The sequence below is a fragment of the Scomber scombrus genome, chromosome 3 (genome assembly GCF_963691925.1).
Source record: "Scomber scombrus chromosome 3, fScoSco1.1, whole genome shotgun sequence".
Lineage (NCBI taxonomy): Eukaryota > Metazoa > Chordata > Actinopteri > Scombriformes > Scombridae > Scomber > Scomber scombrus.
In genome coordinates this window covers 7022940-7042854 of record NC_084972.1, presented here as the reverse complement: position 1 = coordinate 7042854, position 19915 = coordinate 7022940, and the positions used below count along the sequence as shown (strand labels likewise).

The window sequence follows — 19915 nt, the reverse complement described above, 5'->3', positions numbered from 1 at the left end:
CAGGACACTGAGGAGGCCACAGGAGGAGATGGCTGACTTGAAATACAGACAGAGGCGATGTCCTTCTGATCTCGCCAGGCCGCCTTAGTAAATACAGAGTCTGTCTCCTGAAGACATTTATGATTCTGAGGAGCGGAGGTGGAGCGAGATTCACATACAGTACACGACTGATTGAAAAAGCCCGGCATAACTGCAGTTGATAATTATAACAGCAACGCTTTTGAAGCAGTGGGAGGTGAATCAGAGAGCTACTAATAATTACTTAACGGACGAGGAAAGGATGACTCCTTCACCCGGATTGCGCAAAATGGCACAGAGGAGGGTAGAGATGAAGCTGGACTCCGTGCTGGAGGGGAAACACTTTCCCTGGCCTCTCAGTAGAAGAATAATGGGCTTCACTGAAGTGAACTGACCACACACTGTAACTCTAAGAGCTAGAGGCCAAACTCACTGTAGCTGCAGTGATTCCTTTGTAAGCAGAATCAGTCTCTGCCATACATGAATGGTTGGCCTAGAGATTACAGAAAGCAACCATTACAGCTCCAAGATGATTGGTCTGGGCAATGGCGCCGCTGTATAGACATTCTCTGTTATTTATTGTGTCCAGAAGACTGCCTGAGCAAATCTACTTTTACCTGCTCCAGAGGCAACAGAATACAGATGTAATAAGACTTCTTGGGTCTTATTTTGTTGCTGCAACTTTGGCTATTATTCTTTATTCTAAGTTTCTATGCGTTTTTTATATTTTGCAAGTTCGAAGCAGAAAGCCGATCAGTAAACAGCAAAAAAGCGCAAAGAGAGCTGGATGTGGCTTTGTATTGTTGATATTTTGCGTCAATGACCGACCACAATACTATGTCCATAAAAGCTTTTTCACCATAGACCACCATTGTAAAAAATGTCTGTAAAACTGTTGACAGGACACCTTTACCTGCAAACAAGGTCAATTACTAGTATTCATATTTTAAAATATTAAACCATGAAGGTCTCATATTTGTTAAATTTTCCCAAAGCCAAGAAAAATGATTTTCACATGGATAACATCTGGTGTGGTTCTGGCTCAGGAGATGGAGTAGTTAGGAATAGGAAGATTTGATTTGATTCTCAGCTCTTCCAGTCTGCATGTCGATGTGTCTTTGGGCAAGATACTTAACCCCAAATTGCTCCCGATGATGGTGTATGAATGTGTGAGTGAATGTTAGCTCCCCCCTGACGAGCAGGTTAGCTCCCTGTGTGGTAGCCCCCTTGCCATGAGTGTATGACTATTTCATCAGTGGGTGAATGTGACATGTAGTTTAAAAACACTTTGAGTGGTCACACGACTAGAAAAGTGCTATAATAGTACAGTCCATTTACCATTTTACCATAACATTACCTCAATGTAAAGTCAATGGATGGAGTAGATGGGGGCCTGGGAGAGAAACATATAGTGGGCTGCTCAATGCGGAATCAAACCAAGAGGCTAGAAACATTTTTGGTTAATGTGCTGGCCCAGTACTTAATTCTAATAGATGGATGCTGTCTCGGAGTCCGGAATTCAGTTCTAATAATACATCCAAACTGAACTGTGATGTATGATTAAAGCAGACAGTTTGGATAATCATTTTACTGATTGTCTTGATGAGTGCTTGTGTGATCATCTGAGTGGTCCAGTGTCTTGCACTGTCAGTGTCAGTGTCGCAGTGTTCCTAGATCTAACAGTTTAATGTGGTGATTACAATGTTATCATAACTGATGATGATGGTCCAAACTATAAAAGTAAGAGCCAAGTTGTTTAAAACTAGGATTTACCTTTAAGGCAGTGTGAAAAAGATCAATTTTAATATATTTATTGATGTTGCAAGTTTGTATAATTCTACACATTATTTCTGTTGTTTTTATTACTAATAAGAGCTGTGGGAGGATGATAACTTATAGTTGGTGCAGCTGAATTTTGAAGGCGAGCAAAGCCGGAAAGAAGGCACAGCATTTCTATCTTAGGGCAGTGGCCTCATTACAAGGAAAAACGAAGTATCAGCTATGCTGATCTCCAAGACCTCCCTCACTGTGCATTAGGCAAGACAATAAATGTCAAGCAGCTCTGCTCTTCACCCGGTCCCCACAAGTGAGATTCATTACCAGGCTATAGGGATAATGGCAGTCCATCTCCTGAGAGGAAGTGAGAGGCTCTCTATCCTTGGGACATGATCAATAGTCGGCAGGCTTGATCAAGAGAGAAGCGGTACCTCTAGAGTTCCTGTCTGGAAGGTAGGACCCCACTCCACAGCATCTCTTTTCAACCCGCCTTTTGTCTTTTTAGGCAGCAGACTGGCAGAAAAGCAGCCTGTCAACTGTTTCATCCACTCAAAACCTGCCGTATATTATAAATAAAAGAGCGGATGATGATTATAAAGATACAAACACTTCTTAAGCTTTATTTGTGTTAGTTTCTTTTAAAGTCTGAATCACAAGAGCTGGCGTATCACTTGGCAAAATATGAGTCAATTTGGACTGAGCATAGATGCTGTCAGAGCTGGAACCACTAATGAGAATCAATGGAGTTCAGAGGCAGTCAGAAGCTGCCTCACCCACTGTGTTTGTTGCAACTGACATTTCATTCGATTACCATTTCCCCTCTCGAAAATCTATTCCCAAGCAATCTCAATGAGAAATCGGAATAGCAAATGAAGAAAAGAAAGAAAGAAAGCCTGGGCCACAACCATATTACATGCATGTCAGGCCCATACACAGCAGATAAAAAAGAGATGCCAGAATGTCATAGCCGTGCCAAAAGCATGATACCAACTGTAGGATCACTTACATGCAAATTGGAGGCTGGCTCTGCGGCTGAGGATGGACCCCCACGTGGTATAAGCCGTGCACTGGTACATCCCGATGTCTTGGTCCTTGTCCAGGTTGCTAATGATCAGGTTGCCCCCAGACATGTGACGCCGGTAGTCATTCCCCAGATCAATGAGTGTTCCGTTTAGTGACCATCTGGAAAAACGCAAACACAATCAGTAGCTGAGCCCCTGGAGATGCACGCTCACAGTATTTATCACAAGGATCGATTGGATCGGTCCGCCCACGTCATGCAGAGAAGATAAAAGTGCATAATAAGATCAGGGTTCTGTAACATTAACAGAGAAAGGTGACTGCTGTGCATTTTCTTTACAGCTGTAGCTCCCACTTTTCATCACTTCATTTTTAAGTATTTTGTTTGTCTTTTAATTTGAATTTTTAAATTCCAAAACTGAGGAAATCTGCAGTGGAGAGTATTGATTTTCCTTCTTGCATACTGAGGTGGATTTTTTATTTCATCACAGTTTTAATTACCATCATCAAAGAGGTTATGCTTTTGATCCTCTTTGTAAGTTAGAAGAATATTTCAAAAACCTTTTTTTTTATAAATTTTTAACACATTTTATTGATTTTTGGCGGAAATTTCGGCAGGATATCTAAATAACTTGTTCACAGACGTCATTACATGTAGGGTAAATTAAGGTCAGGTAGATATCAAGGAAATGATGTTTGATAATTAGATTGAGCATTTTGAAGATGTTTGCTATTTTCAGCTATGCTAGCAGCATGGTTCAGTGGATGGTCTATCTGTTTACCACCTTGGTCCAGACAGAAATATCTCAATAACTATTGTATGGATTCAATTTTGTGCAGACATACATGATCACCAGAAGATGAATCCTAATGACTGCAGTGATCCCTTCTTTTCCTCTAGGACCACCAAAAGTTGGACATTATGTGGTTTTGATTAAAATGTCTCAACAACTATGGCATGGACTAGCAGGACAGATATTGTTGTCCCTGTCAGGATGAATTGTAACACTGATCATTTCATCTAGCACCATTAAGTCTGAATTAAATTGGTCCAAAACTCGAGTTTGCAACCAAAACAAATTTCCATCAGCATCAGCTGTACTTTGTGTTCTGTGCTAATTACCAAATGTTAGCACACTAAACAAAGATGGTGAACATGGCAAACATTAGCATGTTAGCATTGTCATTTAGCTCAAAGCATCAATGTGCCTCAGTAAAGCCTCATAGAGCTGCTAGCATGGCTCTAGACTCTTTGTCTTCTTTCTGTGTGTTCATCAATCACGTGAATGAAAAATGAATTTCACAACTGCACATCTCTTCCGGATGAACTTTGATGTTGATTCGATTCCTAATGCAGATTAAAAATGTCTAAACATTGTGTACTGTTAAAAGGAAAGGAAAGAATTGCAACGCCTTGGCAGAGTTACGCACTGTCTGAGTGCTTTCTAATTAGTTTATGTTTGTGGTTTTGTGTTTTTGACTTATTGCTTTCTGACACTTTCATATTGCATTGTCTACACACCATTTCCTTCAAAGAAAGGTCACAAAATACTCTGTCATGCGAGCTCAGTTCAGGAAGTGACAACTATTAATCACAGCTTCCAACACAGACAGAACACTGAATAATGTTTATGCTGAAAAATGAAACTACTTTATATGTGATGTGATTTACTGAAATCTAGCCTGAAGGTGACATATTTGAAGAAGATGTGAACTGAGTGATACCTATAAGAGGAGAGAGGGTAACAGGACTTTATCTCAGAGCATTAGCAGCAAAATAGATTACTTTAACTTTTTCTTATAGTCTGAGAGACAAAGCTTTGTCGGAATTCCGTGTGTAAGCCTGCCTCAGAGAGAGGACTGCAAAATGACAATTCCAATGATAAGCAGGTGAAGAAAATCCATAATAATTTTTTTCTCCCAGGCAAACTAACAGGCAGTTAGAATGATGCTTCATGCAGTCTTAAAGCCAGTCGTGGCTCTCCCCAGTTTCCTGCCTGACAGACTACAAAAGACAAAGCAGTCTTTCATCTTGTAGCCTGCATTATTCATCTGACAGTCTGTACCAGTCACTTAATCTGACTGATTTTGTCACTGTTCCAACCACAATATTACTTTTAAATGTCCAATACTTGTCATAACAAAGCTCATATTCCTAAGAATGCATACTGTGTGAGTATTTAAAACAAAACGCACATTTTACTATTACAATGTTTCTTGTACGTATTGATTTGAATTCTCTGTTGTCCTCCTCCTGCTCTATTTGTGCCGAAGGGAGGATTATTTTATGTGCAAGAGGGGAGGAGGTTAAATGGAAAGGGATGGAAAACTAGTTATACTTGCAGCCACCCAGCATGATTGAACTTAATGGGAGAGGAAGGTGGGTAGTCTGGACAGATCACACAACCCTGGAGCAGACAGCTGGCCAGGTGTGATGGTGTCTCTGCACCATTGACACAATCAGTAAGCCACCTTCCTACTATTGCTGCAGAGACACTTCAGACAGGATGGTGAGTTTAATATCGAAGACACCTGTCACGAGAAAGCTGGTGTTCACCTCTGTCAACCCAGAGAAGGAAACATAAGGAGCCAATGGGGTAGTGTCATTTTGCCTCATGCCTTTTTAAAATATATATCATTTTTGTTGTGAAATATATGCATTTTCAGTCTTTGTCATTACGGACTACCTATCAACATAAGAATAAACCTGCAATTGGCTACTTCTCACATGGTAGCAGTGTGAAGTAAGTGGGAAAAAAGTGAAACATCTCATTTCGATAATGTGAAAACAACATCAGCAACACAAACTGTACGCATCATCTTAACATGAGGTCAGTAATCAGGAGGAAAAAAAAATCTAACACTACTGGCGAGAAACGTAACCTGCTATTTTGCTGTTTGGTTTACTATTTGAATGTTATGCATATGTTTAAATTTGACACATCTACTGGTTATAACATTTTCTCAGCAGTGACAACACACAGCATCATTATTGAATTTGGGGAAAAAATGGATAAATATCTGTCTCATTTTCAGTCAGTTTGACTGCTATAGTAGAAATCATTCACTATTAACTATTCACTACCCACTAGGGACTTCTGTGGTGCAGAGAACTATATTGTGTGTCAGAAGGCAAAATCAAAAAACTATTTGAGACACTACTCAAGTCATTATTCAGTCTTTATACTAATATATTTATGCATCATTTATAAGCCATTAATAACACCAACTTCAGGCCTGCAAGTAAGCATTTATGTATTAATAACTTCTTAAAAAGAGTAATAAACATGTAAGCAGTCCTAAATGGTAATACGTCATTAATAAAAGATAGTAGAAGTGTTTTACATTATATTATAAATAATAGTTAATAAGTGGGTATAAATGTAATATCATTTTAAATATTTCAATGGACTATTTGTTTCTCACTTTCTAATCTTAATAAGCCTTTAATAAAGGGTTCTTATTGCAGTCCAAGTCTGCAGTCATAAATGGTAATAAGTTAATGTTTAATTTTTCAAAATACATTTAGAGGCATCTTCATGATGAATTAGTAAACTAAAAAGATAGATAAAGAGTCAAGCTGATGGAGGATAAACAGCAGTCATAAGGAGCTTTATGGGAAAGTGGTGCTGATAAAGCTTGGGTGATGACCATCAATTGTACATGGATAATTTGAGCCTACTATATATGATATAATTACTCCCACTAGATATTCAGAAAACATGAATGGTGAACACATTATCTAGTGGACTAAGAGTAAAATATTGAGTTCTTCGATTAACATACTGATTTTTGTGTGTGCATTACTCTACACTCCAGTTCTTCCAAACCCAGAAGTCTCAGTGGTCACAAGATGATTAAAGATTCTCAAATGTTTGCTTTTTTCTTGTGAAATATCAAATACATTCCCCTCACCAGGCCTTAAAAAATCCTTCAAATGAAAAAAACAATCTGACAGGGAGAAACCTGACAGCTCACGTCTACACTAACACCAAGCAGATATTTTTGTATTTTTGTATTTAAGGGTAATACGTTATTGTTTTTGATGGAGGAAATTCAATCAAAGCATCTATAACAAAAATCAATAACTAGTTTCCAGTCATTCTACCAATATTTGTGAGTCTGTCTACATTACAATTCCTTCACAGACTCAGTGAAACAGTGAGGTGTAGCAGCCAGATCAAAGGTCTCGATGGCAGCGCAACCCAAACTGACACATTGAATCTAACACCACACCAGACAGAGAGGAGCTTACAGTAAGTCCAGGAGAACAGTCCCATTAGCTGCAGTGTGCTGCTGCAGGCGCAGGCTGATCTGAGCATGCTCTGAATGAACTCTCCGTGACCTTGAGGTTCACATCAATTTTGCATGAGTTCCCCTCATCAAATAGACTGGGGATTGTACTGCAGCACTGGTTCACCTGGCTTTCCTTGAGGCCAGACACCCACAGAGACAGCAGTGACCACACAGACCACATACCCTTCTCGTGCACGCACACGTACACACACGTACACACACATACACGCGCACTCACATGCACATGCAGAGATTAGAGCTGGTAATGGAGATTCAACTGCTGACCAGGGTACTCTCTACAATTATGTTTAGTAGGTTAGTGCTCCTGCTTTTTAACAGATTGATGTTCATTTGACTTTCAAGCCAAATGTAGCACAATAAATATTCCTAAAACTGCCCTGTATCATTGTAAGTGTTTTTGTGCCTGTGTGTGTGTGTGTGTGTGTGTGTGTGTGTGTGTGTGTGTGTGTGTGTGTGTGTGTGTGTGTGTGTGTGTGTGTGTGTGTGTGTGTGTGTGTCAGCTTATAAAATCTTATGGAATCAGTGAAACATTACCAGAAATACAGAACATGTACACAGAATGTATACATGCATACTGTACCTGCATGCACAGAGTCACAAATATTTGTCATAAGGCCTTTTATAATTACAATTTATAGTCTGGATATGATGTTTTCATTTCAATTGAAGTAAAATAAAGTGAATACATGCAACCATGAGTGAAAAAATGATAAATATAGTTTTTATTTAAGACAGCAGCCCTGAGTTTATCCAGCTGTTTTTTTAAGGGATCTCATAAACCCAGGAGAATAACACGATAAGTGACCCTTCAAAAGGGTCACTTTTCTTGTCACTTGTCAAATTTGATCTGTAACATTTTCTAGATTCAGTGCTGTTATCTTCTTCTTTGTTGCCACTGAACTCACAACACAAAAAACAATATCTTAGAATCATCCTCTCAGTTCTATTTATGTCTCTCTTACCCTGTGCTGACCCCTAAACAAAGGTAGAGTCATACATCTGCCCAAAGTCACATTACATGATAGGACACACCAGCCGGAGTACGTTTTTATTCCCCTTTCCAATCACTACTGTGCCCTTGATCCTGTGTTACAGCAGATTCATAGTAAACACATTGACAGGTGTATTCATAAAGCACAGCTCTGAGCCCTGGAGTGTGCTCTGGCACTACACCGGACTATTTGTCAACTGGAGAACTGTCAGGGTTCCTGTTCGTATATTTGCCGTGTCAGTGTGGGCGAGCTAAAAGGTGGAGAGGAGCATCACAGTGTCCAGGAAAGCCGACTAAACTCGCTGCAGCTTATGATACAACAATCATAATTAAGGACGTTTTTATTGTTAATTTATATGGTTTTCACTCTTCTGAATCCATGTCTTCTCCAGTTAGTGGTTTCCTGAATGTTCTATAATGCTAGCCTGCTTGCATTCTGGTCTGCTGAGTCTTATTCAATGATTGATTTTTCCATGCTTGCTGAGCATCAGTGCAAACTGATGAGTCTGTAAAGCCAGTAAAGCATTTTGTTCTTTGATTGACAGTCCAACACTGAGTTACCAGTAATGATTTGCTCCAATTAAAGGATAAGGCTGGTGATATTCTGTTTTTCTTATTGCAAAGCATCCTACAAAAATCCTACAAAAATCAATGAGGAATTAATCCTGCTAACAAGTACTGTCTGTGTATCCAAAGCCTAATATATCTTATCTTTTTGTTCCCTAGAGTTCCATTACAAAAAAACCTTTGTATGAGCAACACTGTTGCACTGAGTGACATGTTCCTACATTACCATGAACATACAGTGTAGTTTATTTTGAGTCTGCACCCTGCTGTAAATAGTCACTATTGAGCATCAAATGTGTCTGCGACTATAAATAGACCCCAACAAATGCACTATTTACTTCAGTCTAGATAATCTTTATTAAAAACTACAGTGCCGTACTGTAGGAATTCACTGAGCCTTTCGAAAAAAAATGAAACTATATGTTTTTGACTCCTGGCCATTCTTGGACTACTTCTCAAAACAGGAAAAATATAGAATATTAATATTCATGATGTGCAGCACAAATTGAAAGATGGTCTGTTGTACTGTATGGTACCCTACATTACAAATATATTGTCTAAATAACAAAATTAAGTCCAAGTGGGCTGGGCACATAATGTATATGCATGACACAAGTGCTGATATGAGACGATGCAGTACGATTTCAGTCCATTCTATTCTATATGATACAATAAGATGTGATGTGATGTGATATGACACAATATGATTCCATTCTATTCTATTGTATTGTATTGTATTCTATCCTATTCTATATGATATGATACAATTCCATTCTATTCTATACGATACAATATAATACGATACATACTATTCTATGGGATACGATAAAGATACAATAAAGATACAATACCATACGGTATGATTCCATTCTATTCGATACGATACAATTCTATTCTATATGATACAATAAGACAGGGGTTCTCAAACTTAATGGGGTCGGGGACCCCTAATGATGCAAAATATTTTGCAAGGACCCCCTCTTAATCACAACACAAATTTAGGCTTACAACTTACATCATATAGGCTTAACATCTGTTCTGTCAAATACATTGGAACATTTTATTACCAGAACATGTTATGTTGATACCTCAATAGTTTCAAACAGAATCATTTCATTGCATTTTGGCCTAACTTGACCTGTAGCAAACTGTTTCAAGGACCCCCTGGCAATGGCCTGGGGACCCCCGGGGGTCCCCGGACCCCACTTTGAGAACCACTGCAATAAGATAATACAATTACATTCTATTCTTTTCGATATGATACAATAAAATATGATGCGATACGACACTATACTATACTTAGTCATATCTTGTATTACTACAAACTATGCAATGCACATAAAATATGTGCCTTCTGAAAATAAAGTAGATCCAGATTATACATGACTAATATTTTAACAGCAGTAACTGTTTTAATATGGATTTTAAGGTGGTACATCCATAACCATAGAGTATAAAGGAAAGCTGAAACAGCTCATTCTGATTGAACTGCCTTGCTAGATGCAGTAGGCATGTGTGTGGTTCCCTGGAAGGGTTAACATCAACTGCTCTGACAAATTCAATATTGCCTGGCCCAATTTTCTGTATGGATATTAAACCAAATGGATGAATTTTTCTTAATAGCTGCAGTAACTGAGGCAATTAAGTGTGGAGCTCTAAATGTAATACCCTCTTTCTTGGCATATCTAATTATACAAATACTCTCCATTTGCAGGGTCTAGGCCCATACATAGTTTTTCAGGCTCTGGTGAAAGTCACAGCATGACCACTTCCTCAAGGCATGTTTTTTTCAGTCAGCTCAGGACATTTTGAGGTTCTAATTTCAGTGTTAGTGAAATAAATTGCCAAGAATGTATGCTTTCTATTTTATCATCAGGACAACACAGTTCTGTCCTTGCCCGAAGGGAAACAAGTCAAGGACAATCAGTGTCAAAAAAACTGATGCAACCCAAATAAAGCTCAGAAAAATAACTCCTTCCTCAAAGTAAAATTAAGGGCAGGAGTCTTGTGTCTTTAAAAGCATTTCCAGAAATGTCAATCCACAGCGGTGAGAGATTGCTCACTCAAACACCAATTCCTCCTTCTAAACCTGGTTTCAGATTTTTTATTCATAATTGAGGGCACTGACTCTGAGCAATGGAACTGCTGACCTAGATGAATATCAGCAGTGTGAAATATGTGTTGTTTTTGTCCTACAAACAGTAGCCGAGTCTCCTCCAAATCATGAAAAAATGTGTGAAATCCAGGTACAACTCTGAGAAAAACACTAAAATAAACTAAATTAGACAGGAGCCAGAAGACTCACTACAGAGGCACGATGAGGTTAAAAAAATCATAGCAACAGAAAGAGTGAGAGCTGTAATTATTTGTAATGTCAATTAATGTCACAGTCATTTTCTTGACTGATTGTTTCTCATATAATGTCAGAATTACATGAAACATGATGATCACAGTTTCCTAACAGGTAAGGTGATGTTGTTACATTGTTTTTCTTTTCAAATATTAAAATGAAACAATTAATCACTTATAGTTGAAGATAACATTTCTTACAATCATCTTTTTGATTAAAGAACTTATCTTTTCAGCTTTGGAAGAGAATTACTTTGATGACCATCCAAAAGACAATGAGAAGATGTGAATAATTTGTAGTGTGGTATCATTTAAATATTTAAGTTATAATGAACAACTACAATGTGTACTGCAGTCCTTTGATTTTAAAATCAAAGAACTTAAAGCTGCATTAAGTAACACGGCTAATTTGCCAGAAAACTATTGCTTATTTATGCATCTAGCAGACACTGAGCAAGATCTGAATAAATTAGGAGACCTGTTTACTTCAGGTTAAAATGAGCCAAATACTCCTTTTAGCTGCGTTTTGGTTGTGACAGGAATATGTAAATCTGCTACATGCTATGGCTTTTAAAGAGTCTAAATGCTATATGTTCACCTGCTAGTCACTAATGTCTGTGTGCTATTTGGTGCTGAGTGGTTACACTCAACCAAAGCATTAAAGAAATTAAAATTGCAGGTTGTAAAACCAAAACAATGGGATGGAAGTGTTTTATCGATGGCAGTTCTCTGTGGGTTTGTCACTAGGAGAGACTCCTTCCACATTACACACCGTCATCTGATCCACTGTTCATATAAAACATTGGCTAATGCAGCTTTATGATGACAATAATCTGCGCATACTGTAACAGCTCCTGTTATGTTACATCAGACCTCAGCTTTCTCAGCTGGAGGGAAAGCTGCACATGATACTGAAATCACCACCGATTGAACCCGGAAGAGAGAACATCCAGAGCAACACAAGTGAATGTCAGAACGCCTTAAGTTGCACTGAAATAATGCAAGTGATGCTTTCCACTTCATTCTTGGGTTATCTCCGGTTGCACAACAAGTAATCATGATACCCCTCCTCCTCCCCACCTTACCGCTGCTGTGCCTGGCCCATGTTTTCAGCACAGACGCATTATAGGAAATGTAAGCGTTTAACAGAATGTCACTCACAAGGTTATTGCCTCTCTCTCTCCTGTTTGCTGTTCTGCATCTACATGGTGCTGACCAAGCTCCGAAACACAATCTACCACAGAAAACACACCGCGCCAGCTGCCATTTTCAAGCAGGCTCCCCTGCACCGCCAGGGAATAGCCAGGGAGATATCAAAGGATCTGCGGTGCAAATGAGCCGCTGGAATCTCCTTTTCTCTCCTAATGATTTCTTAAGCCATGCACCACATTATAAATCATCAGCTGTAGCAGTACAGTGGCTTAAATCTTATCATTAATAAAGTTAACCTCACTCATATCGGAGGAGTTGGCATATTCATCAACCACAGTAGCAGCCCCTTGACTCTAACTCTACATCACAGCTCAGGCTGAAAATAGATAAGCTTTTTTCAATTAGAAATGGATGCTCAATTAAGCAGTCGCTCTTTGAAGCCTGTCTTTTTGGTGGATAGTAGCATTCTCTCTCTCTCTCTCTCTCTCTCTCTCTCTCTCTCTCTCTCTCTCTCTCTCTCTCTCTCTCTCTCTCTCTCTCTCTCTCTCTCTCTCTCTCTCTCTCTCTCTCTCTCTCATTTAGGTCCAGAAAACGTTGTTCTTGAACAAATCAATAGCAATCAACACTATCAGTGCCATCTTTGATTTCCGTGGAAGCGGCGATGAAGATTCACAAGCAATTAAGCGGCGATGGATTTTTCACTGTGTGATGCAAATGCAAAGCGCGGAGCAGGTAGACGGCTACTGTAGCCGAGGCTCGTGGGGGATGTAACGTTTGATGTGGTAATTTACCTGTACTGCGGAAGAAGGCTGCCTTCTGCCTCGCACGTGATGGTAGCCTGCTGGTCTGGGGAGTTGATCGGTAAAATGAGGTCACTTGGCTCTGTCCTCCATCTTGGCCCTTGAAATATGACATCCTCTATACAGGCTGGGGAGAGGGGACAAAAGTCTGTCGTAGTACAAGCCAGAAAATTGTCTGTTTGACCTTAAGAGAAAACACTGGAAGTATTCTGTAAAATCATAGGCAGTGGGAAGAGGAATGGTTAATCTTGCTGAAATACAGCCACTCTCTCACATTTATAGTTTTTTTAATATACTATACTGTATGTGCAACTCCAATTCTCTGAGCAGTGTTTTTATTTACAGCGACAAGCAAAGAAATACATTAGGACTATTCCCATGATGTGATGTGTACAGTATTTGTTTATCTCGCTGTGAGTAAAGTAAATCCTACTTATCTGTGACATTAACTGCTAATGAAGACATATTTGGTATCTGTTTAACTATATGCTCCTGCATTTTTCAGATGAGCCAGACACCTGAAATAATAAAGGAAAACAAACAACAACACTGACATGTGCTGTGTGTGTATATACTCCTGTTTTGCATACGGCGCTTGTTTTCCATGGGGAAATCCATAATAAATCATTATATTGCTGCTAGCGTGCAAGAAGTGATTAATCCCCCTGCTTCAAAATACATATGTATGTAAGAATGCAACTGTATAATAGAACTGCAAACATGTCCTATAATGCTTTGATTACTGTGTAAATATTAAGTGTCTCAGAAGTTTGGGAATAGTTTTATGTGATTACACAGAGCTCACATATGGGCAGCATCAGGTTTGTTAAAATGTCCATTTTGTATTTTTGTTGGTTTTATGTCATTTGAAATGACATGTGCACCATTTTTACCAATAGTAAGACTGAATGCAATGATAAATATTAAATATTTTATCCACCTACAGTGTATTTAAGTGGACTTCTACAAATAATTACTTCATTTAAAAAATATGTAAATGGTTCTTGATTGACATGATTCCCTAGATTAAATGTAATATTTAGAACAATTGTATTCCATTACCTTTATTTAATATAAAAAGTTATAATGTAAGATCATGCCAAACTAGTTGATATGGTGTTTTATTGAGAATTTAGTATGTTTAATTTTTTGGTACAAAGTTTTTATGGTTACACCACTTAGACATTTTTACCATAATCCTCTAATATATTCTCTCAAAATGGATTAAGAGCAGAAATTTTATGCTGGGTCCACAAAAAAAGAATGTGTGCATGTTATTCATACGTTCATTTTAAAATTTTAACCCCTTTACATTTGACAAAACCACATGGACACAAAAAAAATCATTGACCCGTACTGCGTGATACAACTAAACATATCAAGTTGCTAGAAGCACTATCAAAATGATAGATAATGAAAATTGAGGACTAAATTTGAGGGCTGAAGTCTATAATTAGTTGACTACTGAGGTAGAAAGTCCATTTTTACATGTTTCCTCAGTAATGAATGATTCCTTGTTAGGGACAGCTCTGACAAATAAAGCAGTGTTATCTTCTTTTTTTTTTAGATCCTCTATGTCATACTCCACATGCACCGGTTAATTGAGGCCATAAGGATGCACTCATTTGCCAGCAGCTTAAAAGGAAAAGATGTGGAACACAATCTGGTGTAAATGAAAGCAGAGTCAGCAGACGGGACAGAGTAGGCCTAATTAATATCTACTGCTAACAGATTGCAGCATGTGGCTAGCAGTTCCACACGTGGTTTTAACCAGTCGTATTACGTCGAGCAATCAACACACTGTGGGATAAGATTGAGAAACCAGACACAGCTAAATTATTGTTAAATTTGGGTGAACTCTGACACTATCAGAAAAGATTATTGCAGAATTAATAAATGATCAAACAACTGGCATCACCATCATGGCTCGGACATCAAATTAATTCACCACGGCCTTCATTTAATTCAACAGCCTCTCCCTAATGTGAATTTGAATAAAATGCCACGCAGGCTTACATCTAAGGTTGCCAGTGTATTTTTTAAGGCTGACACATTGTCCCGGGATACAGAGCCAGACAATATGACACTTCAGATGTCATAATGATTGTTATCAGCTGCAGTGATTTTTGAGGGGTTTTCAAGTGTACGATCACAACACTGAATAAGAACTAGCACCTATGGGTAGTAACAGTAGCCTTGCTAAAAAAAACAAAACACGTGCCATCCGCTAGGAAGGTGAGACTGCTCGGATCTCGCTCCCTTGAGTGCCGGGCGTGAATTACCCATGAGCCAATTTGAATAACATTCATTGGGATTTACAATGTCATTTGAACAAGGGTTGACATTCTGCTGGAGTGTCTGTGTCTCTGCTGCTCGAATCCCAGGTGGCCACAAGGGCAGAGTGAGGCACGCCGGTTAGTAGATTGTGCTAAAATGCGGGGCTGGATTCATTGCATGGATCCCGATAATGATCTATACAGGCCATAAACAGGAATGGGATTGGACTCCCAGTTGTCCCTGACAGTGTACTGTAAATGTACAGCAGGACACTGCTCTAGGGAGCGGTGAAGGACATCATACTGGAACGCTGTACATGTAATGACTGCAAACTTAATCAGTGTAACCTTTTTTGGTTCGAGAAGAAGAGGTTTTCCGAGATTATTTACAACTGTTCTGATTCTGTCTCTTTCCTCACTAATGGATAAAACCACATATTGCATACAAACACTGCTTACTAACAATGAGATGTTATTTTTAATATCTAACCTCAGAGACATACACTTTGTCTGTGGCATTGTGGAGTAACATAGAAAAACAAGATCACTAATATCCTGAATATGCATTGTAAAAATACCCATTTATTAGCAGAGATTTTGTCATGACATAAACCATGACAACAAGAGCTGCAAGTCTCAAATATAATACGTGTTAAAATATCTTACCTGCAAGGCATCCAGTGATTGATAGCAGAACAATTTGTTTCCATGGTAACATCATCTTTAGTTGCCGAGGGCTAATAAGACTCTCATCCAATTGCTTGTGAATGGAATGCTCCCCCTTGAATACAAGAATTTTAATCTGAGGGGAAAGTAATTATGGATGTGATTAAAATATGACATTTTGATCCAAATACGACAAGCATTCAACAGCAAAAAACACGATTATAGCACTGCTAAGTTACATAATTGGTTCTTATTATTTGGGAGTTACGTGAAGTGAATGTTGAGGAAGTGAGAAGAGGAATGGCAGAAAACAGCTGACAAAAACATGAGGATACAACCAGGTGGCACAGAAGAAGAAGCAGCAGCTGCTAAATGGGTATGTTTTCTTCTAGCGTGCGTGTGTTTCTCATCCCGCCTAACAAGCTCAATTCTGCCGCTTTAATAAAAGAGGAGTGAGGAAGGAAATGATTGACCTCAAAAGATACTTTTCTCTCCCTATTTGACTATTAATAGGAACTGGCAGACTGTGTATTACAGCACTCCACATACTTCAACAAAGGGTTTTGGTGGTCGATTGAATGTAAGTAAAATGACTGTTTTCATTTTGGAACACATGCATCATATTCCTTTAGATCAACAGCACACATGAGACGGTCACATAATGAAACAATAAATATGGTAAACGGCATTTTCATCTATTGGGTTCAGCGATATAAATGAAAAATACTATTGTCTATCCATTTAAAGGGGCAATCCACCAATTTGACACATGAGGCTCAGTTATAACAGTTTGAACCCATGCCATATTTTAGTTTGGGTACTTTACACAACAATATTACATAAAATAGCATACATACTAAATCAAAGCAATCTATTATCTTGGGTAAAGGTAACCCAGTATTGCATTGGTGCTATGCTGACCCAAAATGGGTCAATTCTGGTGATACATTTACATCTCTTCATTTGGCAAATTGTATTGTCCAACATTTTTGTCCGACATAGAGTACAAATGAGGTATAATCCAAGCAACACTGGATCAAGGTGAGGCCTTTGAGAATAACCCTCCTCATGTCTTCCTGTCAACTGTGCAACTTTTGTCCTCCTGGGTCAAAATGTGTATAAATAAGGTATAAATTATCACCCAATACTGTCTTAGACCTTTTCAGCCAACTTATTACAACTTATTACAACAGGATCTACACATATCTTTGGAAATTATGGTCTATAGGCCTCATTTAAATGAAACCTCTTTTTTGAGTTAACGCATGTTGTCCTCCTGGGCCAAAACTGACCAGAGGACAACAGTAGGGATAAGTAACACAACATTTAGTAACACATGAATGTATAGCAAATTACCTTTTCTTTAGAGAAAGAAGGAGCTGGATAGAGAAGGATAAAGAGAAAAAGAGAGAAGGCATATTAGGAGTGAAGGTAGTCTGAGAAGAAGTAGGTCTTCAAGCAATTTCTGAAGACAATAACAGATTCTGATGACAGAATTGAGTTAGATTACTCATTGCACAAGCAAGGGAGCACACAGGAGAAGAGATTAGATTGAGATTTCCTTCCTCATAGAGAAGATAAGACTACTAATCGTTCATTTGCAGATGGTAGTGAATGTGAAGGTTCATGAACCTGTCTGAGGGAGTTCAGGTAGGTGGATGTCGTGTCAGTGCACGAGTCTGTGGGTGAGCGTTAGTGACTTCAACATGATGCGAGCTGCAACAGTAAGACAGTGGAGACTTATAAAAAGAGGAGCATGTAGGTTCACAGATGGAGCGGCTTTCACACACAGCTTCATTGTCAGGACAGGAGTTTTGGGGCAGTTCAGTCACCAGTGAGTAATCTAGCTGTTGGTCAGTAACTGTCAGTAAAGGGCACTTTTTGCTCAAAATTCAAAGTACCATTTAAATGTGTGAAATCAAATAAATATGTAATAATCTTAATTCAAACCTTCAAGTTCCAACTTAACTCAAACTTTAAAAGTAATTAATATTTTACATACATTGCTATTGTTCTCATTGCTAAGAAGAAACTAGAGAGCTGTGTCCAATCTTGATGCTAAACCATCTGAGAAGGAGCATGAGGTAGTATTGTAAAATCTAAATCAAACAGACACATCATGAAATTAAGGTGCTTGCTGACTTTGTTAAGTGCATCCGTCTTAGAGTATCATTAGCTTGTCACTTAGGTGAGGCAGCAGAGATACCACAAATGAATGGAACATCAGTGGAGTTACATGAGTTGCATTCACATGAATTTGAACAGAATATTGTCTCATTCCTTCAAACAGGTTTAAAGACAAGTTCTTGCCCTAGTAAATACTTTCAAATAATAGTTTGGCTGCTTGCTCAAGTGTCTCATTTCGTCTTTCATCACGTTAACATAAGGCTAGAGTAGCTTTGGAGTCGCTGAATGAACTAGGTATTATAAAGAAATGTATCACTACATGACTTCTTAATATAATGTAACAAGTTGTCCAAGAATTTATAAAGTGTGAATGAGATCATTAAAGGTCATTAAATTAGAGTTTTTGAATAAATTCCCCAACCACGATCCATTGATTATGGAGTCTGACTCATACAAAGGTCTTAAAGTCAGAATATCTCAGCCTCTGCTGTATCTATTTGGAGCATTATTTATTTCTGCTCATGTCTGATGTGAGTTCTCCAACTTTGTGGAAGCGTGATCCTCACATTTCTGGGCGACCCCTTTAATCTGTAGTATTCTGCCATTGTTGGCAATGTTGCAAATCAAAGAACTGGGCTGTTTGCAATCGGTGTAATGAAGTGGAGCGTTTTCAGATAATGGATTCTTTCAGATAACCCATCCAACTAGTAATCAATGACCCAAATAGCCTTTAAAACTTCTCTCATATGGAGGTAGAACCGAAAGCTTTAAGACTGTAATTGTAGTGGCACAGGAGGGGGCTTTGCTCAAGCTCTGACTTACATCACAGTAAGTGGAAACTGATACGCCTCTCAGGATTAAGAATTCAACCCAACCCCTCATCCTTACAACACACTACCCCTGTTGTGCAGATTAACCCAGGGCTATCTTTGGAATACTTGAAACAGACCTAAATACCACCACTTACTTGTTTCACCAACTTGTAACTGTAGGATTGTGGCTGTGGTCTGACATGAAAAGCATGGATACATAATCTTATGGGGGAGAGTAAGAGGCAGCATCATTGGTACTGAGCAGCCACACAGTAGAGAATCTACATGGGGGGGATAAATCATCCCATTTGCCTGATCATAACTTAATGGCCAGTGTTGGCTTAGCTCAACTGTCCCGATGCCAGTAATTGTTCTTCATCTGGTGTAATTGCAGGCACAGAGAGATTCAGAGTGGATTTCCTGGTGTCTTTCAAAATTTAGGGGGCGTTTTGCCACTCTAAAAACCCATCACATTGGATTACACGGTTTGAGATTCTACTGGAGGGAAAGGAGAAAAAAAATGGTGTGCTGCATTTTTCAGTTTGAGTGCAGTATTAACTACCATCCGCTTTCTGGAGGATCCAACCTCGTCATCCCGAGCCATCAGTCCGAGAAGCTTCCAAGATCCTGAGAGGAAAATCTCCTCAGAAAGACTCTCTGCAAGTTGGATGTTACACAGCTCATGCTAGTGTCTCCTCTGATATTAGGGATGCTTTCCTCTGATCACAGCTTTATTCTGCAGTCTGTAAAAACCTGCACTGACATTTTCATTTTTTGAACCTTTTTTCTTCACATAATTGATTTGTTGCTTAATTAATGCTTTATTAAAATGGTCTGATATATACCAGTTTTCCAGTCATTGTCTAAGAAGGGTGTGCCTCAGCTGAATCGCAGTTTAAAGTTATAATTCAAGGGAACACAATGAAGAGTTGTCTTTTTTGGCAGCTTAAAAGCTGAAATTAAAGGTGGGTGAAATAGCACTTTTGACCTTCAAAACCTGCATCGGTGTCAGATCTTGCAGTACTGTTCATTAGCTGAAGCTTG

General features: G+C 38.7%; 1 protein-coding gene across 1 annotated transcript in view; it reads right to left on the bottom strand.

Annotated features, from left to right (window-relative positions):
* The window catches only part of cntn3b (contactin 3b), a 45973-nt gene extending 29986 nt beyond the window's left edge, over positions 1-15987 (bottom strand). The window contains exons 1-3 of the mRNA XM_062415254.1: positions 15933-15987; positions 12982-13117; positions 2801-2976 (exon numbers count right to left, since the gene is read on the bottom strand). Coding sequence (XP_062271238.1) covers positions 2801-2976; positions 12982-13117; positions 15933-15987 — 367 coding nt within the window. The remainder of the gene's footprint in view (positions 1-2800; positions 2977-12981; positions 13118-15932) is intronic.
* Between the last annotated feature and the right edge of the window lie 3928 nt (positions 15988-19915).